Source organism: Lotus japonicus, chromosome 3 (genome assembly GCF_012489685.1).
Source record: "Lotus japonicus ecotype B-129 chromosome 3, LjGifu_v1.2".
Lineage (NCBI taxonomy): Eukaryota > Viridiplantae > Streptophyta > Magnoliopsida > Fabales > Fabaceae > Lotus > Lotus japonicus.
Genome location: NC_080043.1, coordinates 72,175,914 through 72,199,442, shown reverse-complemented (window position 1 = coordinate 72,199,442; position 23,529 = coordinate 72,175,914). Strand labels below are relative to the sequence as shown.

The window sequence follows — 23,529 nt, the reverse complement described above, 5'->3', positions numbered from 1 at the left end:
ACATCGAGTCCAATTTTCATATCCTATGTGGGTCATAATACAAGCCCAAAACAACACCTAAGGTAAAAAAGCCCAAACTTAAGAACCCTAAGGCCCATATAGAATTCCAAAATAAAATACAAAAATAATTTGAGAATATGAAATATACTAATACTGACACTAAGTATTATATTGGAATTCATGTTTAGAACAATAATCCAATAAATGTTACTCCCCCGTTACTTTTTAAGTGTTGTTTTAGCATAAAGTTCTCCAATTAAGATAGTGGATTGTTAGAATTGTTTTTCCCATTCTACCCTCTCACATCTCAATCATAAAGTCATAAAGCTCTCCAACCAAGATAGTGAATTGTTAGTTTTTTTTCCACTCTCATATCATTAAACCATTTATCACTCACACTCAATCATAAAGTCATAAAGTTTCTCATAGTTATTGAGAAAGTAGTATTTTATGGAAAATGTGAAGTTGAGTTATTGAAAAAGTAAGTGTATAATTGACAAAATGGAACCTAAAACATCAAAACGACAGTTAAATATGAAAAAAAATTCTTCTAAAATGACACTTAAAAATGAACGGAGCGAGTATGTCTTATTCCACTCCTATTCATGCATGTGTCAGAATGGAAATATGAAACTAAAATAAACCATTGTTTTTGTTTTATAAGTAAGAGGGTTGAAACCCAAAATATACTGAATTATAACAATCACTGGAAAGAAACTCTCACACTATCCCGAACTAAAAACTCCCTAGTCCCTACACCTAATATGAGAATAAACAAAAAACATGCAATGCCAAAAAACATCATTCGATAAATTTGCTAAACAATTTGCCACTTGGTTAGATTCTATGAAAATGTGCAAACAATGACTCTTTGGTCCGTCCCAACCCTGGTTCTAATATCCAAAACACTGGAAACATGTGGATGACTACAACCTTGAGTTATAAGTTTCACTACCGCTTGAGAATCACTCCCAATAATAATGTTTAACCTTTCTCCCACAACATAAACATTGTCATAGAGCACCACTGTTATTTAAGTAAAAAAAAAGATAGAGACAAATTTGGAATGCAACAAATTAATTGCATATATATGTCTGGGTGTTGAATCTATGTTCTAGATTTCTAGGAATTAGATATATAGAGAAGATGGAGAGGAAAAATAGAACTGAACGTGAAGAAGCAACAAATTAGTTGTGATTTTGGAATGCCTTCTCATGGGTTTTCTTTGGGGTGGCTTTTGGGTCAAAACGCAACAAAGGATTTGGGAGTGATGATGAGATTTTGCAGAGTGGGGTTTGTAGAGTATGTGATGAGATTTGGGTGTGAGCATATTATTGTTTTTATGTTGCAGGTGTGGAAGCGCAGGATGGAGTTTATTAAAGGGTTGGAGGCGGAGGTGGTTGTTGGAGGTGGGAGTTTGCGGGCTAAGAGTAGAGCTGTCTATATGGGTTCCAACCCGGGGGCAGCTCGACGGGTTGGCTAAATGAGTTGGGTTGGGTTGGTTAAGTTCCAGCTCGAAAAGAACTTGGGTTAGTGCAACCCGACTCGTTTAACCCGCCGGTCAAGCAAGCCAACCGGCGGGTTAGAGTTATTTTTTATTAAAAAAATTATTATTTTTTGTCTTTAATTCAAGGTTAGTTTTATGGATTATTTTTAGATAGAAAAATGGAAATTTTCATTTCTTTAAATTTGAGACTATTTTTTGCGTTTTATTTATTGTTATTCTATTATTTATCTCATTTTAAATGTGACAATAAAATAATTGTGTTCTTAAATCTTGTAAATTAAATTCTTGTACTCTTATGAGTTGATACCAATTTCTATAAGTATTTTTTTAAATTATTTTTTTTTACAACATTTTAAACATTTTCTAATCAAATTTATCTATTTTTTATATTTATTTCACTCAACCCGCGAGCCAGCTCGCCAACCCGCGAGCTCGTAGCGAGCCGGGTTGGGTTCATATTTTCCTGACTCGTTAAGACCCCGGGTTGACACAACCCAACCCATACGGGCTGACCCATATGGGCCGGGCTGGCCCATATTGACAACTAAGAGGTCTTGGAAGGCTGGGGGAGAAAGGCAATAAAGGGTTTAACCGTAATTGACAAATTAAAATGATAATTAGTCATAAATATAAATGTGTCTTGCACCCGATGCATGACCTAATTGATATTGCACCTTAGACAACACCAGTGTTAATCATTTCTTTCTTCATTTCAATATCTTCACTTAGTTTCTGACATCACTCACACTCTTGAGAGAGATCTCTCACAGGTTCAGCATTCTGCACCCTCTTCTCATTGCGAATTGCTGATCAGATTTGAAAAAATGGAGAAATCGTGCAGTTTGGTGGGGCCCTTCGACAAGGGAACGCCGGCACTGGCCAACAAGATCAAGGAATCCCTCAAAAGAAATGACGTCGGAGCCAAGATCGTCGCGCTGAAGAAGGCGATCATGCTCCTCCTCAATAGCGAAATCATCCCTCACCTATTCATCACCATAATCCGCGACGTCCTCCCATATGAGGACCACACCGTGCAGAAGCTCCTTCTTCTCTACTTCGAGATCATTGACAAAACCGATTCCCGCGGCAAGGTTCTCCCGGATATGATTCTCATCCGCCAGAACCTCCGCAACAACCTCCAACACCCTAACGAGTACATCCGCGGTGTCACCCTCCGCTTCCTCTGCCGTCTCAACGAATCCGAGATCATCGAGCCTCTCATCCCGTCCATACTCTCCAATCTCGAGCACCAACACCCCTTCGTCCGCCGCAACGCCATCCTCGCCACCATGTCCGTCTACAAGCTCCCCCAGGGTGAGCAACTTCTCGACTCTGCGATCGTCGAGAAGTTCCTCTCCACCGAGCAGGACCCTTCCAGCAAGCTAAACGCTTTTCTCATGCTGTTCTCATGCGCGCAGGATCGCGCTATCAATTACCTCTTCAACAACAATGTGAAGATCACTGGCTGGGGTGAGCAGCTTCAGATGGTGGTGCTGGAGCTGATTCAGAAGGTTTGTAGGAACAATAAGGGTGAGAAAGGGAAATATATTAAGATTATTATATCATTGCTGAATGCACCTTTTGTTGCTGTTATTTATGAATGTGCTAGTACTCTTGTGTCGCTATCTTCTGCTCTGACCGCCATTAAAGCTGCGACGAGCACTTATTGCCAGCTCTTGCTTTCTCAGAGCGATAAGAATGTGAAGCTCATTGTGCTCGTTCGCCTGAACGAGCTCAAGAGCTCTAACAGGGAGATCATGGTTGAGATGGTGATGGATGTCCTCAGGGCACTGTCCATCCCAAATCCTGATATCAGAAGGAAGACAATTGGCATTGCACTTGAGCTCATTACTTCTAGGAACATTGATGAGGTTGTTATGATGCTCAAGAAAGAGGGTGTGTGATAAAGGTTTTTTCCTTGTTAGTACTGCTTTGGAACTAAACCCTTATGATTCAATCATAGCAAAGCAGATACGGGTTTATCGTCCTCAGGGATTGTGTGAAGATTGGTTCCACGAGCTAAATATTGATTTGAGCAGATGAGAATATGTTTGATAAAATTGTTTTTGTTGTTTTTGAATATAAATGAAAGCAGTAAAAGAAGGTTTACTGAGGTAACAAAGAAGAAAATGTATTTAGATATGTCGTCACCTAGTCCTTTGATTGTTTTCAACTCAAACACTTATGTAATGGTTCATTTCACTTATGATGCCGAGAGCTATCCACCTAACTATCCCTAGCCTAGGTGAATCTATCAGTTGGAATTCCTAGACGTAATCCCTTACCATCTAGAAAACCCAAAAGGAATAATATAACTCAAGTTCTCTCTCAAAGACATTCCCAATGACCAATCTATCCTAATACAAGGTATCCTAGGCTTGCGAATCTCCGTTCTCACCCGGAAACTCCTGTTAGAACTCAGAACCCCACCTGTCACGTGGAAATTCACTATTGCTCTTACCTAAGATATTCTCACCTTAAGACTATTGGTTCAGTGAGTGGTTTCTCTCTTGAACCGGACCTGCATTTATCTCCCGATCTCATGCTAGTCCTCGGAAATCTAACGCAAATCAGTGATACTTGAAGCACATAAAGCAAAACTTTAACACACAAATTGTGACCTAAGACATAGGTGTTTTACCTTCATTGAACTAAGCATACACTAATTCATATCAACCTTCCGATCTATTTATAAATTAGTGAACTCTTTTTATTATCAATTGATTGGTTAGAAGCATGAAGCATAGAAAGAAACACCATACATGAAAGATTATCATTTACATTCATGAAAAGAGTTTACAACAATCAAAGCATCAAGTTATAACATCATAAATACAAAAATAGAAACAACAAGTACAAGGGATAAGGAAGAAAAGATGAAACCCAGAAGAACGGCGAAGGATCCACGGCGATAGAAGCTTTCCCAAGATTTCCATCGCCTCCGAGAGGTTGTCACGGTCCTTCGGCGGTCGCCGCCACGCTCCGGAGCTTCAATCTTTCAATCCTAGACCCAGGGACCCTTCCCCCATGAAGCCCAGCCTCCTATGAATGTTTAGGGAGGAAAAAATGGAAGAGAGATGGAAGAGATATGGAAGAGATCCTGAAAATTTCGGGGTCTGGCCTTTTATAGAATTTCTGGCCGACCTTAGTTGGCTCAAGCCAAGCTAAGTTGGCTCGAGCGAACCTTTCTTCATGCTGAAGTAGTTAAGACCGCCTTCAGTCCGCTCAAGCTAACTCAAGTTAGCTCAAGCGAACTATGCTGAAAATCTACTGTAAAGTGGTGGCTTGAGCCAACTTTTGAGCGAACTCTTTCCTTTGCTTATTTTTCATCTCTGTTTCAAGTCCGCTCAAGCTAAATTTGAGCCAACTTTCCTCACTTTATTTTCTTGCTCAAGATTCAAGCCTTCTTCAAGTGATCATCTTACTCCTACATCAAAATTAAGACATTAAATATTAAAAGCATAATATTTACATTATTTTTATGCTAAAACTAAATATTTTCTAAGCAAGCTACTTTGGGGATAAAATGATCAACAATGCAAGCATACTAGTCAAATAAGTGTCTATAATGATAATGAAAAACACGTAAAAATTGCACTTATCAGTGTGAAGACTCAGAGTGGGAAGCATGAGAAGAATGGGGAGTATAGGCAGATGCTGGTGCAAGCTATTCATACTTGTGCCATTAAGTTCCCTGAGGTGGCGAGCACTGTTGTTCATTTCTTGGTGGACATCTTGGGGGATTCCAATGATGCTTCAGCCATGGATGTGGTTGTTTCTGTGCGTGACATCATTGAGACTAACCCGAAGTTGCGTGTTTCTATAATCACCAGGCTCTTGGACATTGAGACTAACCCGAAGTCCCATGGATCTATTGATATGTAAAAGTAGTTTTTAAAAAGGATTAGTCTTGATTCTTAAAAAAATTCTTAAATTTGTATTTTTTACTAAGTTGATTTGTTAATGTTGTTTGGATTGATGAGTATTCTAAACCTCTAATTAATTTTCTGAAAGTTTGAATCTTGTTATATTTCTTGATGATCAACGATTTGTTTTTGAACTTTTAAGTGTTTTTTACGATAGGTTTACTTATTTGACACTTTTGCGATAGTTTTCTGAGCAAAAATACTTCTTGGTAATTAAGTGTTAATGGCCGAGCCTATGAATAAGAAAAAGAGAAAAATGGAACAACACAGTCGTTCAAAAGAATAAGAGGAGGAGATTTTATTTAAAAATCAATTAACGTTTAGGAGTATGTTATTTTTACGAGAATCAACAATTAAACCAAGAGCTTTCTAAATGGAACAAATTTGTCCCATGATTTTATAATAAAAATACATAAATTACATAAGTAAATCCATTACATCTTTTATAAATTAATCCCGGACAATAGATTCTAACGAAAAACATAGGAATCCATTTACACAATTCTCTTCCTTCTTCCTCTTACCCTCTCTTTCTTTTTCACAGTTTAGAGTTGTGAATGGTTGGGATGATGCGGATATTATCCCCAACATTAGCAAGTTTGAGTACTTTGAGAGTGATATTTTAAATTCAAAGTGCCAAACTTGCTAATGTAAGGGTGACCATCCTTGGTTATTCAAAGTACCCAAACTTGCTAAATAGAATGGTCCACGCTCCTGTAGAAAGGGCCTATCTGGAGACCATTGGTGATGATGGAAACATGTAGGCTCAAGTGGCGACACTGCTGGATTTCCCAACACGGCAGAAGAGGAGCTGGACCGGAAGAAAGAGAAGGGGGAGAAGACAAGGAAGAGGACCGGAAGAAGAGGAAGATTGACATCTTCCTGATTGTATCCCATAGGGATCATTGTACTTGTATTTTTCAAGTACTAAGTTTAGGGCTTAAGGTCTAGGGTTCATTGTACTTGTATGTTTTAGTGAAATTTTCATGTATCATGTATCATTCTACATTCTTAATAAACAAGCTGAACTATCTTCACAATTTCATGTTGTATTCACAATTTTTTTTCTTTTGGTTGTTTATGTTTCTGTTACTGTCTCTACCAGTATTTCTGCTTGTGTCATCCTGACACAACGCGCACCCTATGGGAGCGTCTCATGCGCATTCTCAACGTGTGTCCACGGCGCACGCTCAATGTGCGTCAACAGCGCATGCTCAATTTGCGCCGTTGCACAAACCGAAATTAAAACAGAAGAAGAAAAAAACAAATGGAAACACAGGGGACAAATACTGGCATTCAAAAACTGAAATTTTGTAATGTATAATCTTGCAATTGAAAACCAACAAATGAAAACTAATTTTGCATTTGCTTATGTTTCTGTATCTGATACTGATGACTGGAATCCTATTTAAGCCGCACATACAACGTGCGTCTGAGACGCTCACTGGACGTGTGGAGATGACGCTCGTTGAACGTGCGAGTGTGTCGTCGCACGTTCAACGTGCGTCTGAGACGCACGTTCAACGTGCGTCTGAGACGCACATACAACGTGCGTCTCGGATGCAGCTTCTTGGTGCGTTAAATTACCAGACCTGTGAGAGTAACTTTTTAATGAAAACAGAAACAATGATAAAAGAATTAAACACATTGTATTGCAAAATTAAACATATCAGAAGTTGTTCCTAATTAACAAACACATCACAAGTAGTACTTATATTACATTCATCCAATAATCAATCCTATGTCCCTACTCCTAAGTATTCTTCGAGGATGAGGTCTCGGTCACTTTCCTTTTCTTCTTCTTGTCAGGTCCACCACCACCATGCATTGCATGTCCACTGCCACTGTCATCATCATCAGCCTCCTTTTCCAAATTTTGCAGTATGATAGCCCGCATACGCTGGTTTGCATCAAGGATTTGTTTTGGTGTCTCGGTGGGGTCAACTGTTATAGCACTCAGCTCCTTTAATTGCTCAAGGACTCCCTGGAAAGTAACACATTTGAACAAAATAAACATTCATGCATAAATTGTAAAAAAGACTAGTTGGGGGGAAATTAATGTTCCTTACCACAAGAGTTACTGCGACTGGACCTCTTGTTTTCGGAGGGACCACAAAGCCGCGTGTGATTGTCTTGTACCATTCGAAGTACCGAGGCATTGTCATTGGACTTGGAGTATGCTGAGCAGCCACGCAATGAGGAGTGAAATTAAGAAATCTGGCATCAATCTCCTCAACAAGAGGCATGTGGGCTGGTGATAAATTGGGTTGATCCTCGAGCATCTGGAACTTCCTCATCACACGCTCTGGCAGGTATGGTCGGATAATTCTTGAATGGCGAATCCAGCCACTATAAAGACACACTTGCTGAAAAGGCCAGTGAACTTTGTGTCCGTTATAAGGCGTATGTCCGTATAACACTGCTCTCTGTAAGGTCGTCCAGGATAAGCCTCTTCTGATGCAGGTCCATATTCCCCCTCCTTGCCACCCATTTGCAAGCTCTCGCATCTCCCTCTTTATATTTTTTGTTGACATTTCTACCAAACAAGTCAGAGGGAAAATGCTCAAATATCCATGCCAGCGTACAAATTCAACCTTAAATGTTCTACTTAGGACATATCATTGGATTCAAAAAAAGCAAGGACTATAATCATATCTGAAACAGGTTCAAGTAGCCTCCAAAGCTAGTAGTGCTCAGCTTCATGGCTTCCTTAAGCTGGTCATAAAGGTAAGCCAATGCCATGACGCCCCATGCATACTCCCCAATCTTTTCCAAGTCCATAAACAACCCCTAACATGAAACCTCCACCTTGTTGTTTGTCTTGGCACAGAAAAGCGTCATCCCCACCAAACGCAGCAAGAAGGCTCTAGCAACTTTCTTGGTCTTCCTGGCCTTGGCCATCTCCTCAGCCACCTTCTGGAGTCATGTATACCGAGCATAAGGCCCTAAGGACCTCCTGATCTCCGCTTCAGCCTCATCCTGTGTAACCCCAAGCTGCTTAACCAGTACAGTGGCTGCTTCCTCACGTGTCAAGGTTGGTAAAGTGAAGAACTTTCCCTTCACAGGAATGTGTAGCAGAGAACTAACATCATCCAGTGTGATGGTCATCTCTCCAAATGGTAGATGGAAAGACGAAGTCTCCGACTGCCATCTCTCCACAAACGCCGACAGCATGGCCCTGTCCACCGAGGGAAAGTTGCATGTCATCAGAGGCAATACGCCAGCAGCCTCCACCCTTCCCTTTACGTACTTCGAGAAGCATTCTAAAACCCGTAGTTTCTTCTCCTTGTCGTTCCCAAGCAAAGCATTCCCATGGTGGCAAGTCTTGATGACACCCCGATCATGCATCTTATGTGGGTCTTTGTAATGCCTCCACACTCGCAATGCAACATGTCCCTTGAAGGACTTCAACAATGATATGTCATAAGGCCCCCCCAGCAAAGTATATATCCTCCTCCTCCTCCTCCTCAGGCTGAGCATCTCGATCACCTTGCCCATCATCTTCCTCTTCCTCCTCCTCCTCCTCCTCCTCTTCCTCTTCCTCTTCTTCACTAGACTCACCAGCCTCTTCTTCACAAGAATCCTCATCTTGTTGTTCACCAGAATCTTCCCCACCTCTAGCATCAGCCATATCATCATCTTGCTGAGGTTCATTATCAAACATATCATCATCTTCTTCAACCTCCTGTACAACACTCGCTGCAGTTGCTGCACTACTTGCACGCTTCTTACGGGCTGATTCTTCACGCTTCTTACGAGCTTCTTCTTCACGCTTCTTACGTATCGATGCCGTGGGGTGAATCCTACTTTTTGGTGGGGGACTTGGTGGGGGGTTCCCCACACTTGAATTATTTGTCCTTGCCATATCTCAAAAAATAATTCAACATGCTTAAATTACTGACTAAAATCGCACCTTCAGGGTGCGCCCAATTCGTTCCTTGAAGGTGCGTCTAAGGCGCACCCTGAAGGAGCGTTTATATTAAAACGCATCCTAAAGGTACAACCTAGACGCTCCTTCAGAGTGCGATAAAAAATCAAATGATATGGGTCGGGTCGATTGCTTACCAGATCGCGTCGACAGTGAAATGTGGGAGAAAACGCGGTGGTAGTGGTGACGACCCAACTCTCTTGCAATGGTGACGGCGCACGCGGTGGCGGTGGCAGCGGCAGAACACGGTGGCGAATGCGGCAGCGCACGCGGTGGCAATTGCAGTAGGTGAGGGAGCGAGAGAAGAGAAGTTTTGATGAGTTGGGGGGGGGGGTGGGAAGTTTTGATTGGGGTGTTGGGAAGTTTTTTTTAAAAGGAGGTATTTTGGACTTTTTACACATTTTTGGGGGTCTAAATAGATGTGGGGGAGGGGGGTTGAATAAAAATTTCCTACTTTATATGAGAATTCACTGAATAATGGTCTTGAGAGAAGAAATATTATTCATCATTGAAGATGGAACTCAGATTAGTTTGAGGTAATCCCGTTGCAAGGTTAATGCTCGGACACTAGGTTGAATGTGATCACATTTTTCAAGATAAACTCCAATATCTACGAGGGCGATTCTATTATGTATGACTAACCATGAGAACATATCATGCATTCGTTAAACAATTTGAGTAACAGTTTGAGTTGTAACATCTTGATGAGTATGTTGATGGTTTTATTTTAAAAAATCCTGAGTTCTAACCTATCTGAATAATTTGAGTATAGGACATATGTAAGTGCCTTTGTAAATGTTGTTCCCACGGAATTGATCTATAAATATGTAAAATTAGTATTTGAAAAGAATGAGTCTTAATTCTTAGAAAAATTCTTGAACTGGATTTTGTACTAAGTTGCTTTGTTAATGTGGTTGTTGAGTTGATGAGTATGATAAACCTCTAATTAGTTTTTTTTTTTTTTAGAAAGCTAAAATTATATTGGCAAAAGGCTTGAGAGCAAAAACTCTCAAGTAGAGATTACAGATCAAACGAGCTCGAAAATAACAAAAAGAAAACCACGAGACATCCAAAAACATCTTCAAGGACCACCGAGCCCGGCCAAAACCCAAAGACAAAACACCCATGACAACAAGAGATAAAAAAACCTAAAAAGACCTACACAAAGCACCTAAAAGCGACCCATCCAGAAAACTATAACAAATCCCCTAAAAGACCAGCCAAAAGCAAGCCACCCCAAAAGCAAACTACCCCTCTAAGGAACTTCATAAAGCCTCATATGAGTGGCAATGAGGTGCTCTGAGAGTCTGGTGAAAATTCATCATGATCAAACGTCTGTTTTTGAAATTTGAAGTGTTTTTCAATATAGATTTACTTAATTAAAGCTTATATGATACAGGATTAAAGTTAGAAAGAATTCTTAGGAAGGAAAATGTCAAGGGTAGGGAACTTTGAGTTTGGGGTGATGCGTTTATGTGTTATATATATTGTATGTTGGATGGAGTTATGATGTTGATGAGATATTGCAAGTGACACTTTAATTGCATGACAAATGAAACTTTAAGTGTATGAGTATATTATCAATGAATTGTTGCAAGTGATTATTTAAGTGTGTGATTATGAATTGATCGATTTATCCATGTAACTCTTTGAACTATATGATTAGATGATATGATATGTTGCTGAATCATTGTGTTGCACTAAGTGTGATATGCTTGTCATATGAAGTTGAAATGTCGATTGTTTATCGAATGCGAGAGCAGAAGGAAAACAAATTATTGGCTAGATGTGAGATCTTATAACACCTCATGAGGATGATACGACTTTGGGGAAATAACACAGTGTTAAAAATAATAAGTGATGGATAATTTATTTAAAAATCAATTTTTAGAAGTAAGTTTTCTTTATGAAAATAAAAAATTAAACCAAGAGCTCTAAATGGATAAAAGTTATCCTATACTTTTATGAATAAAAATACATAAATTATCTTAAAAGTACAAGCTTGAGAGCTGGCAGTAAAGACTCGGCTGTCAAAATTTGCTTGAAAGACTTTTTTTACTGACATTGGAAATAAACCTGGAAAATCCTTGGGTAAGGTATAACCAAGAAAACCACCGGGCACGACATCAAAACAAAAGAAATTTTAACTTCAACTGCAACTAAAACCCCACTATTCTTTATTTTTGCTGTTGAAGCTGCAACTAGCTCACTTGCCCTAAACTGATTATCGGGGAAACGAAGTAAAATATACTCCTACTATCCGGAGACTTATATACTATCTTGCCTCACTAGGAACTTCAAGACTGGCTTTCTCACAGACAGGATTGCTACCAGGATTTGACTCCTCAACAACAGTTCTCCCCTTACACCAACCGTATGTAGTTGAATCGAGATTGGTGTTGCCTGGTTCAACTCTCTCCTATCTCATGTTGCTATTTTAGCTTTCATTTCCGTTATGTTACAATTTTTTTTTTTGCTTTTCTGATCTCATTGTGGACGTGCAGAGATAGGCACCTTATCCATGCAATAACGATCTCTCTAGACAGATGAGTGAAAGAGACATTTACGCCATGGAAGTTTCATTATTGAGTTACTTGTCTGCTACCAACTCCTTCTTCTATGGGTAGGGCATCTCTACATGTGAGACCTTGTATACAAATTTTCAGGCCGGGATACCACAGAAAGGAAGGGAAAGCACGCAACCAAACTGAACGCCAGCGCTTTCAACAGTTAGAGTTGGTCGTTCTTGCGTGGCTTTGACTCCCCAACGAGATATGTAAGAAATTTTGTATGAAACGAAAACGAGATTTGGGCTGGACAGAATCTATCAAAGAAGTCGCCCTTCTTCCTTTCGTTTGTGCATCTTTCTCTTTCTCCCATGCATCCTTTCTGTTTGTTGGTCAACAACCAATCACAACTCAATAGAATGAATTCTTCAAGACTCCTACATGACATGAAGGGACTCTCTTTCTGTCCGGAGGGAATCATTGTTTCTCAATCAATCATGCCTCAACTGGATAAATTCACTTATTTCACACAATTTTTCTGGTCATGCCTTTTCCTCTTTACTTTATGTATTCCCATATGCAATGATGGAGATGGAGTACTTGGGATCCGCAGAATTCTAAAACTACGGAACCAACTGGTTTCAAACTGGGGGAACAAAATCCGGAGCAACGACCCCAACAGTTTGGAAGATATCTTTAGAAAAGGTTTTAGCACCGGTTTATCCTATATGTACTCTAGTTTATTCGAAGTATCCCAATGGTGTAACGCCGTCGACTTATTGGGAAAAAGGAGGAAAATAATTTCTCTCTCTTGTTTCGGAGAAATAAATGGGTCACGAGGAATGGGAAGAAACATCTTATATTTTATCTCGAAGTCCTCATATGGCGCTTCTTCTTCAAATCCTGGATGGGTGATCACTTGTAGGAATGACATAATGCTAATCCATGTTCCACACGACCAAGGAAGAATCAAAAAATAAGAATGGTATTGCTTCTTTTATAATAGCGTTCGTTCATAAATTAACTCGACCACTTGTTAGTCTTGCTACACGACACGAGTCTAGGGTGAAGTTGAAGCAGACACGGTCAAGTAAAGTCGACTTCACAAGTGATTCAACATACCATATATATGGATGGAAATAAAAAAGGAGAGAAGGGTCTCGCCCAGATGGCTCCCGCAAGGTAACGACTTCAAACTCAAACAAAGAACGTTCTTATCCAAGGATGAGTCAAAGAAAATGTTGTATGTATTGCAAGACCCGTCGATAAGCTAAGGCTACGACATGAAGGAAGGCCAGAACAGAAGAACTACAGAACCACGCCCACCAGAGCTAAATGAGACCGAAGGGACTTACGGGAGGTGAAGGTCGCTGGCTTGCCCGTGGGCTGTGGCATCTGATGGGACATTGGCCTCCCTCCCGCTACGGCTCGTTGTACGTTCCTTTAGCTATAGGCGTGTCCAATCCGAGAATAGTCCGTTCCACATAGTGCAAGGAAGCTCGGTGGGGTTTCATACGAGGGTCCTGCTGTGCCATCGTCCAACCAGTACAGTATGACATTTCAAATCGCCCCGCGAAGCTTTCGGGAAGAGGGGTAGTCTTGCGTTCAGAAAGAAAGGTTATCGAGATCATTAATCGCTCTTTTTAGTGGGGAGGAATAGTGCAGGAAGGGAGCGAGACCAAGCCGAGCCACTAGGAGAGTCAGCCCTTCCCACGTGTCAAGTTGAATAAATGAATGCAGCCTCCACCAGAGAGATCAACCTGCGCCGCCGGCGGCGCAGAACGCACTAATCCGCGACTAGCAAGTTTTCCGAAACCAAACTGAGTAGAATTGTTACTTTCAAAAAATGCTTGATGAAAATCAAAGAAAGAAGGTCTATTTTCCCACGTAGTTCGTCGGTCAAACCAACGATTCTCTTCTCAAAGTGTTATAGAGATCGTTTTCTAGTTAGACTTCTATCAATGCAATGAAAGAACCACCCCTTCCTATTTCTTTGTCCTGTCATATAGAAATATAAGAAGACGCAAAAGAGCCCTTCTTTACCACTTTAGGGGGTGGGGGTGAAGGGGGGTTTACATACAACCGAGGCAAAGTGGTTTATGATTGAATCTCAGAGGCATTCTTATCATTTGGTAGATCCAAGTCCATGGCCTATTTCGGGTTCACTCAGAGCTTTGGCAACCACCGTAGGAGGTGTGATGTACATGCACTCATTTCAAGGGGGTGCAACACTTCTCAGTTTGGGCCTAATATTTCTCCTATATACCATGTTTGTATGGTGGCGCGATGTTCTACGTGAATCCACGTTGGAAGGACATCATACCAAAGTCGTACAATTAGGACCTCGATATGGTTCTATTCCATTCATCATATAGGAGGTTATGTTCCTTTTTGCTTTTTTTCGGGCTTCTTCTCATTCTTCTTTGGCACCTACGGTAGAGATCGAGGGTATTTGGCCCCTAAAAGGGATTGGGGTTTTAGATCCTCGGGAAATCCCATTTCTTAATACCCCTATTCTCCTTTCATCCGGAGCAGCCGTAACTTGGGCTCATCATGCTATACTCGCGGGGAAGGAAAAACGAGCAGTTTACGCTTTAGTAGCAACTGTTTCACTGGCTCTAGTATTCACTGGCTTTCAAGGAATGGAATATTATCAAGCCCCCTTCACTATTTCGGATAGTATTTATGGTTCTACCTTTTTCTTAGCAACTGGCTTTCATGGTTTTCATGTGATTATAGGTACTCTTTTCTTGATCATATGTGGTATTCGCCAATATCTTGGTCATCTGACCAAGGAGCATCACGTTGGCTTTGAAGCAGCTGCATGGTACTGGCATTTTGTAGACGTGGTTCGGTTATTCCCATTTGTCTCTATCTATCGGTGGGGAGGTATATTTGAAGGAGCGAAACAATGGATTGAGGAATGTAAGCTCGAAGACAAAGAGAACCGGGCTTTTCAAAATAATTACTGCAGCTTTCCCGCTCCCTTTGATTTTAATATACAAAAAAGTATCTTCCACTTTCCTACCAAATATATCTTTATTCTGGCACATAAATGAGGGGATCGAAGAGAGGCAGAATATGTTCACCAATAAATTACCCGAAATTGGATCTTGGTCTATTTGAGATTGTTCTTTTAATCTTTTTAATCGTAATCAAAGATGTTTTCTCGTCTCTCATTTCTTTTCTGAACAAATCGAAGAACCTAATGGATCGAACTCATTGGATTGGTATCTGGATTTGATGAGGGTTGAAATGGAAGTTGGTTAAAAAATGGAATACCGGACTAGTGAAGGTTGCCATTAGTCGGGAATGAGCGAGAAGAGAAGGCTTCAAGCCCTAGAAGTAAAGTCCCATCCGCTTTTTAAGTAAATAGAGATAGCAATAAGCTGTCCAGAGCAGAGTTAGGGCAAGGCGAGGTTAGTCCAGTTACAGAGGGAGATGGAATGTTAAGACTAAGCAATAAAAAAAGGAGTAGCGGCGCTTGCTCGAAGATCCAACTCAAAACCCCATATCCCGTAAGCTGTCGGGAACTTATTCCATTCCGTACGCATTCCAATCCCCTTGCTTGTTGGAAGGAAGACTTACTGCTTTTTGGTTGTTGCAAGGGCTTGGATTTCCGGTTGTCTGCTAGCTGGGGAACTACTAGCCCCGACTGGCATCTCTTCTGATAGCATCTCCTGGATACCATTGACTTTCTCGAATCAATCCTATCATCAGTAGGTGCCTAATTCCAATCTTTGAGGCTAGCAAATCAGACTAAAAGGAATAGGTTTCCGGTGGCCTTTAGAGTTTAGAGCTCACTTCCCCACTCGGTTCCTAATCTGTGGATTACTAAAAGACTCCTGATACCGGACATTACACATTAGACTGATAGGACCCCTTTGGCTATTCTGGGCCATCTTCTATTCGTACCAGCATCCGTTTCTGCCCCCGCCATTAAAGCTTTCTGGTCCCTAAATGAAGCAGAAAAAGTCACATCCTTCCCCCTATTCGTAAACCCTGTTTTCTTAGGCTGTATGAGTCTTCCTTAAACGAGTGAAACGAAGAGGGATATCTCTTAATAACAAGCACAGAAGCAGGAAAACGGGACACCCCCGATTGATTCCTTCACTTTAGGCAGTGTCCATATGTTCCGGCGTGGTGCAATAGAAAGAAAGTCTTGTTTAAAAGTACTTCCTTTCATGAGATCAGTAGTTGGTGGAATTCTTCAAAGTCTTTCCGCCAAAAGCTGATTGATTAGGAAAGAGCTGCTAAGAAGGCCATAGGACCTTGTCTAAAACCTAGCAAACAGACCGTTGTAAACCAGGTGAACTAGAGCGAACAGGAGAATCAAGCAAATAGCGCCCTCTCATCCAATCCACCTGACGAGAAGGTATTCCGATCTTTGATCCGCCGATTCAGGAGCGATTGAAGCGAATACTATAATAGAATGCAAGGAAGGGTTCCCCGCATCTTGACAACTTCCAAAAGAAGGTCATCGACCGGTAATGCGACTTGTAGAAGACTCCCTACCGCGGAGTTGGCACTAAATAAGGAGAGCAGAAAGCTTACCTCTAGAAAGAGTTCGAACTGGTGCTTACACCGAAGCCCTTGCCAACAAGTGACGAACTACAAGTAAAGATAGAGTCCCCAGAAAACTTCATGAAGATTTGCTTTAGCTGGGTCTTGCAGACGAGAAGACATACCAGCATGCGAAAGAGGTAGAGGGACTGGCTTACTAGGTCGAAGCGACATGCCTTAGTCAAAGAGTCTGTTTTGATCTGAACCTCGATCTCTATAGTTAACTTACTCATCACAATACAAAATAAATATATCCTATGACATAACTATTCGTAGCAACATCCGGGGACCCCATCATTTATGTAAGCTCTCGGCCAAGAAGGGAAACTACCTATCGCAAGATACCTCAAGCGAGGGGTAGGTGGTAGCGTCGGCTTAGCCTTACCTCAACCCGTACCGAACTTCAGTCTCATTTTGGCAGGATCCGGGTAGGTGCTGGAAGTCGGAGAGAGAAGTACTGATTTATATAAGGCGCAGGTCCTCGTAGAATTGGTTGGCTTTCGCGTGAAGAGATATTACCTTATAAAATGAAGAGCAATTTATCCCCTTCTTTCATATAGCCTACCTGGACTATCAAAACCTATGCCTCTCTAACCGACATTTGTCCTTCAGGGGAGGCCAATTATTCGTCTTGGAGAGAGCGCTCGACCGTCGCCATGCGAGTCAACGCGCCTATTTACTGTGCGCCTTTCTGTTCTCTAGGAACCGACTTTCACATTTATAACTTTCGCTTCTGAGGTAGAAAAATATTCCATCTGGATTTTTGACGGCAATGACTAAGTATAGTCCGATTCTTCAACATTCGGAATGGCGATCTTGGCCCGACCCTCTTTCTTATCTTTAAGGTACTTTTGCTACAGCAAAGGGCAGTTGCCAAGAATGGAGTTCACGTGTCCCAAAGGGAAGAGCTCTAGAGCTCCCTCTCCCTCTATTTTAATACAGACTTTCTTTGAGTTTGAGCGGGGAGGCGAGATGACAAGGGAATCGGCCAAAGGCATCTATCATCTCATCGGAGAAGCGGTCCTAATTTAAGAAAGGGTTGCCTTGCCTTACCAAAAGGAGTCAAATGTAAATGGCAATCCCCGGTGCCAAGAAAGTCACCTTTATACTGCTCAATCTAATCCTGCCTAGCATATGCTGGCGTGGCAACAAAGGCCCTATTCTCATATTCTATCCCTGCGAGAAGCTATGCTTGGAGCTCGCAATCCTTGAAAAAGCCTAACCCGCGCATTGCTCTATTAACTGCACCTGCCTTCGGTCTTAGTTCGTAATGACAAAACTTATTCTTTGAAGGAAGAAAGCTATGGGGCTGATTCACTGACTTCACCACCAGCTGCGGATAGGACCAGAGCTTCTATTTACTGAACAGCTCTTACTGTAACAGAAAAGACTGGCACCACATTCATCACATATTTTATGAATTAATGAAGGTTTCACCTTCTTCATAATGCGAGACTTTCTTTTAAGAGGGCGTGTCATTCCGTTATCTTATGTTCCACCCTTTTACACATAATCAAAGTGTCCCTTTCCATGAGCTTTTTGTCAAGTTCCATTCCATTCTAAAAACATGACAAACACATAGCATAACCTATATGTCATGTTTCGTTCCTTTCCCACCTGTCTACCAAATGCTACTTGATTATTAAAGTTATGTACTCGAAGAATGAGATATTTAGATCACCAAAGAAAGCATGTTATGGACTTGCTAGCCGAGACTCGTGTTATGAGGTCCAAACCATGTCATGAGACACCTTTGGAGCCAAGACTGAAACTTACAATAGAGCGAATTCCATATTGGGACCTACAAAAGTATATAAGATTGGTGGGTAAGCTGAACTATTTTACCTTCATCAAACCATATATTGCTTTCTCAATTAGTGTTGTAAGTTAATTTATGTTCTCCCCGAGACAAGCTAGCACTCTCCCAACATTATTTCACTTTACTGAATGCCCTTTGCTTCTAACTTCCCTTGCTCTTATAAGGATGTATTAACTGATTGTACAACCATCATTCTACTAAAGCCTAACTGACCGAGAGCTGACAACAATTAACCTACTAATTGTCCTAATACTTTTTTTATCGTAAATGTTTTTATTAACCAGGTACAAGGGTACCAAGCCAAATTGCTTATCAAAATGAACAAATTATAGAGTTGACAGACACAATAATGATTGCATCTGCAATCATAAATGGAAAAGCTAAGGTTATTTAGTTTGGATTGAAGCCAAATCATGGACTTAAATTGAACGAAGTCTACAACCTTCTCAAATCTAAAATACCCCCTCTAAATATTGCATTTATTTATGTGGTTCTAAGGTTTTTATGCTTTGATATTCTTCCTTAGTTTGTTTGTTTAGAAATCTTCCTCTTGTAGCTATAAAAAAATTGTCAAGAGCCAACCAAACTACCCATGCTTCTTTCTTCTGGTTTAGTGTTAAGATCAAGCTGATTAAATATTGTTGCTTGGACCCTGTAAAATAGGCACACTAGCTTTTTCTATCTCATTTCTCCTATCATGCACTTTAATAATAAGTGCTTTAATATTAATTCTACCAGTCTATGTAGGGGTTTGATCCAAAATAGATGCATATGAAATGTTGGACTGTGATTATAGAAGCAGTCATGATATGGTTAATAATGCAGTTGATAATCATCTAGAGTGAAACATCATGAGAAAATTTTCTGATAGATTCGACCAATTGTTTGTCTTTATTGGCAATTATAATTGTGGCAGACTTGATTGATTTGTGTCCGTGGCTAAAATATTTGACGATTAACCAAAATACTAACACGCAATAATTGTCTAACCAATAATGGAATATAATTTGATAATTATTTAATTTTATTTCAGTAGTTGTTTTTTCTTTAAAACTAATTTTATTTCAGTAGTTGTTGCCGTTTGTGAATTTTGAAATTTTAATTTGAAGATTTGACAATAATTATATATATTTTATATTTTTCTTCCTTGTTTATATTTTCTTTTCTTCTTTATTAACATAAACCATATCTTATAAAATGATTTTAATTTACTTACAAAATGAATTTAGGGTTGTGTGAAAAATTATTTATCCAAATTTAAAAGAATCCACTTAATTTGGGGGTTGGAGTGCTTGTGAAGAGGACAACAGAGTCTTAGATGACTGTCTTTTCCTTGAGGTCGTGGTCAAGGAACAAAGGCTGGAGGACGCTTCGGTTTTTGCTGGTGATGGTGAAGAATTCAGATGGATGATTGAAAACTTAGGTAAGAATGTTCTTGTTTCTTCCCTGGGGCAGCAATGTTGTGTGCCTTGAGCAGCTGCGTTTAGCCTAGGTCGATTTCAATTCAGGAGTCTTGAGAAGTGCTTGGACACTGGAGGCCTTAGTTATGGAGGACCAATTTAAGGTGTTTGTTGGTTCTGTTTTGGTTGGTGGTTTTATTCGTTCTTTTGAGGGGTTAAACGAGTGTCGTTTGTGTAAGATCAAGTTTTGATCGAGTAGTACAACTCTATGTTTTGATGATTACAAGTTAACATTTTAGTATGAACAATTATGGTACTCTAACGTGTTTTTCTGAGTGTGCTATTTACAGGCTCTGACCTCTATTTTATCTCACACAAATCAGAAGCACTGTGCTTAAAGAGTGACCCAAGCAACGCTTTCGCAACATCTATGTTCACTCTGAACTGTAGAAAAGCTTCAGAAGATCTGAAGTTTTACAAGCTCTGATATGGACTCAGTCACTTGAAGTTCTGAAGATCCAGACGCTCTGACAACCCAGACACTCTGAAGGTTCAGATGTTCTGATGGTGTAGAAGACTCTGAAGATCCAGAAGCTGAAAAGTGGAAACTCTGATGTCCAGAAGCAAGATGACTCTGAAGACCATGTACTTCCCTCTGAGTTCAGAATCAGAAGATACAACGGTCAGAGGATCTGTGCTTCCCTCTGACTCTGATCAACGAGCTTCACAAGTTCCAACATGAAGCTTTCCCCTGATCAGAAGTCTACTAGGTTTAAAGGTCATGTCACTATCTAAGTACAAAAGCAAATGTACTATCCTGACGACCTACATAACATTCTCAGCCACAGCAGAAGCTGGAATTTCCAGAACTGCCCTCCAACGGTAGCATTTCCATGCAGCGTTCAAACCCTAATCCTTGGAGTATAAATAGAGGCTGAAGATTGAAAGATATGTTGGAAGAATCTCATACGCACAAGCTATATTCAAAAACCTTCTAAGCATTCTTTCATCTGAATTCATTGTGTTTACTCTTAGCTTTTCAGAAGCAAATTCTTTGTAAACATTCTTTCTTAAACAGTTGTTTAGTTACCTTTAGGAGATCAAGTTTGATCGGATCCTAGAGAAGACTAAGAGAGTGAATCTTAGTGTGAGCTAAGTCAATGTAATTGTTAGTCACTTGTAGGTTTCAAGTGCAGTTGTAACATTTACCTGATTAGTGGATTGCCTTCATTCTAAGAAGGAAGAAATCACCTTAACGGGTGGACTGGATTAGCTTGAGGGATTTATCAAGTGAACCAGGATAAAATCCTTGCGTGCTTTTCTATCTCTTATCTTAAGCACTTTGTTCTTGAAAGATTTGATAAAATCTTTAAGGTAAAAGTTTTATTCTGAAAACGTTATTCAAACCCCCCTTTCTACCGTTTTTCATACCTTCAGTTTGGATCCTCCCCTTGATGCTGGTGGATGTCAGTCGGAGGTCGATATTCACGATTTGCCAGAAGTGGAACCTGGTGCTGATAAGGGTGGGGCCTCTAGCGCTCCTAAACGACGGGGTCATCCTAAGAAGGTTACAGGTTGCAGCCTTAGTGATTCTACCTCTCGATCTCGTGGGAGGCCTAGGAAAAATAAGTCAAGAGACACAGTTTTAGAGGTTCCTTTGTTATTGGATGAGGGCTCTGCCTTGATCAATTCTTTGGCATCTACGTCTTTGCCAGATTTGGGCACTACTAGCAGGGGCGTTTCTTCACGCGAGCGAAGAAGGCGTGACTTCTCGGCAAGGTTGTGGGTTTGGTGTATGAAGGGAGCGACATGGATGCATTACAAGGTCTTGAAAAGGTTCTTAAGGAACATTTCATGCCATGATATGTTCTCTTAGGCTGGTTTTGTGCCCCTTTGGTGTTTCGTGTTTTTAACTTTTTTGTTTGTATAGCTATGCTGATAGCCTGTGGGGTTGTTTTTTGGTTCCTTGCGGGGTTGTTCCCTATTTTTTGGGTTTTTCTTTCAAGCGGTGCGTGCTTTACCTTGTTGCTGGTGGTTTTACTCGCTCATCTTCCAACCTTGGGGTTCTTTCCTCAAGGTTTTTTAGTGGATAATAACACAATTCTTTATTTAAAAAAGAACCCATATATTTAAATAAATTAACATGATAATGTTTTTAATAAATTATCACAATTCAATTTTTAAGTAAGTTAATAAATATACAATTTAATAATATTACAATTAAAGTTAATATAATAATGTCAATGATAAATTAATGATAATAATAATTATAATAAAAACTCCATTAATACATTTGGTAAAAGTAAAATTTGATTTTAAATTTGAATTAAATAAATTTACATGATACGTATGGACTGAACTCTGAAGCAGAATGAGTCCTGATTCATAGATCACTCAACAACATACATATCAATAATTTTCTCTCTTTATTTGTTACTTCTTATCACATTGCATCATATATTTCATTTATCACATCTCTTATCTTTTTTTCTCTCTGGTGTCCACATCCAAGAGTGGTCAATAGACTATGAATCATGAAATCCCTATCATGCTTGACACACTAAGATGGATTTAATTTCAAAAAGCAAACCACTTTTATTAATAAAATTAAAAATCTGAACACTAAATTCTCATAACTTGAATCAAATTCAACATCTATTGCATACAAATTTCAGATTGATAAGATAATTAACTTCCCCGAAACCCTAGTTCTGTAGCTGCGACATTCAATTCTCATTCACTATGGTGTCGACACCACGCTCAAAGGCCCAGGGCATCTCCTCACGGAGACTGGCCTCTTCCTCCTTAGTGAAGATGGTGTTCTATACCCGATCCACAATGCACTGGCTCAAGAGATCAAGCAGATCTGCCATGTTCAAGTAGTTTGCTGCAGCAATCAGCGACAACAACTCTTTGTTGTTGAGCGCCTTCGCGAACTCTGCATCAAAATCTTTGGCGTTGGCGGCGGTGCGACGCTGCTTGCAGTACTCGATGATCTTGACGAGATCTTGGCTGGATACCTCGGGGAGGGGAATGATGAAGGCCTTATCATCATCATCAATGAAGATCTCCACAGCTTTCATCTCCTTTGCGATCGATGTCTCCACCCTAAAGAGTTCACCATCAGCGGCCTTCAAAGTAATGGTCTTTGATAAGGATGGTGATGCCATTGTTGTTGGAGAGAGAAATGGCAGAGAAAAAAAATTAGAGAAAGAGAGAAGAACGAGGAGAATACTAGTGAGAGAGGTGCTTTACTTTGGAGTAAAACGCTTCTTTATAGAGTAGCTCGTGGGACTAGGGATGAGGATAATGACTAGGATCCTATATATTCCAACTCAAACAGATAAGGTCAAACACTAGATTACAAAATCTTTTAATCTGAGATAATGACATGTCTTACACACATGACCTAAGCAATGTAAAGTGAAAAAAATTCACTCTCTTTTACCTTAAAAGGTTGCACCTCTCTCTATCTCTCCATATCAAACCCTTCATTTAATTTTTTTCCTAAGGAATTGTTTGGTATGTTGTATAGTATAAGGTTTGATAGTATAAGACCTGATAAAAATTTAATAACAATGACGTTTGATCATACACTATATAAATTATTACTTCATTTAAATTAATATAAACCTATGTTTCGTGAATTATTGAATAATGATAGATATTATAAAAATTAGGATGATGTTAGCGGGTGATAAAGATGGTGGTGGCGGTCGGGGTGGCTGCCACTATGGCAGTGGTGGTGATGGAGGGTGGTGGTGGCTGGAAATGTGGTAGTGGTGATGCTGAGTGGTGGCGGCGGTGGAGGGAGGTGGGTGTGACTGTAGTGTTGGGTGGTGGGTAGTGGAAATAGATAGCGGTGGTGGCGATGGTGGT

The 23,529-nt window shown here is 40.2% G+C and overlaps 3 protein-coding genes and 1 pseudogene across 3 annotated transcripts; 3 read left to right on the top strand and 1 right to left on the bottom strand.

The window, feature by feature from the left end:
* The first annotated feature begins 2,331 nt into the window (after positions 1 to 2,331).
* LOC130744667 (coatomer subunit beta-1-like) lies at positions 2,332 to 3,411 on the top strand. Its single transcript, XM_057596831.1, has one exon. It carries the CDS (start codon positions 2,332 to 2,334, stop codon positions 3,409 to 3,411), a length of 1,080 nt encoding a protein of 359 aa, XP_057452814.1.
* An 8,638-nt stretch (positions 3,412 to 12,049) lies between these two features.
* Positions 12,050 to 13,721, top strand: LOC130745683 (putative ATP synthase protein YMF19). Its single transcript, XM_057598046.1, has one exon. It carries the CDS (start codon positions 12,240 to 12,242, stop codon positions 12,846 to 12,848), a length of 609 nt encoding a protein of 202 aa, XP_057454029.1. The 5' UTR covers positions 12,050 to 12,239; the 3' UTR covers positions 12,849 to 13,721.
* A 246-nt stretch (positions 13,722 to 13,967) lies between these two features.
* Positions 13,968 to 21,743, top strand: LOC130744666 (cytochrome c oxidase subunit 3-like; annotated as a pseudogene).
* A 477-nt stretch (positions 21,744 to 22,220) lies between these two features.
* LOC130742514 (SKP1-like protein 1A) lies at positions 22,221 to 22,914 on the bottom strand. The gene has a single exon (XM_057594611.1). It carries the CDS (start codon positions 22,818 to 22,820, stop codon positions 22,473 to 22,475), a length of 348 nt encoding a protein of 115 aa, XP_057450594.1. The 5' UTR covers positions 22,821 to 22,914; the 3' UTR covers positions 22,221 to 22,472.
* Between the last annotated feature and the right edge of the window lie 615 nt (positions 22,915 to 23,529).

What these genes read in the sequence shown, in the direction of transcription:
- LOC130744667 (XM_057596831.1), top strand. Translation starts at nt 2,332, where the DNA reads ATGGAGAAATCGTGCAGTTTGGTGGGGCCCTTCGACAAGGGAACGCCG.
- LOC130745683 (XM_057598046.1), top strand. Translation starts at nt 12,240, where the DNA reads ATGCATCCTTTCTGTTTGTTGGTCAACAACCAATCACAACTCAATAGA.
- LOC130742514 (XM_057594611.1), bottom strand. Translation starts at nt 22,820, where the DNA reads ATGGCATCACCATCCTTATCAAAGACCATTACTTTGAAGGCCGCTGAT.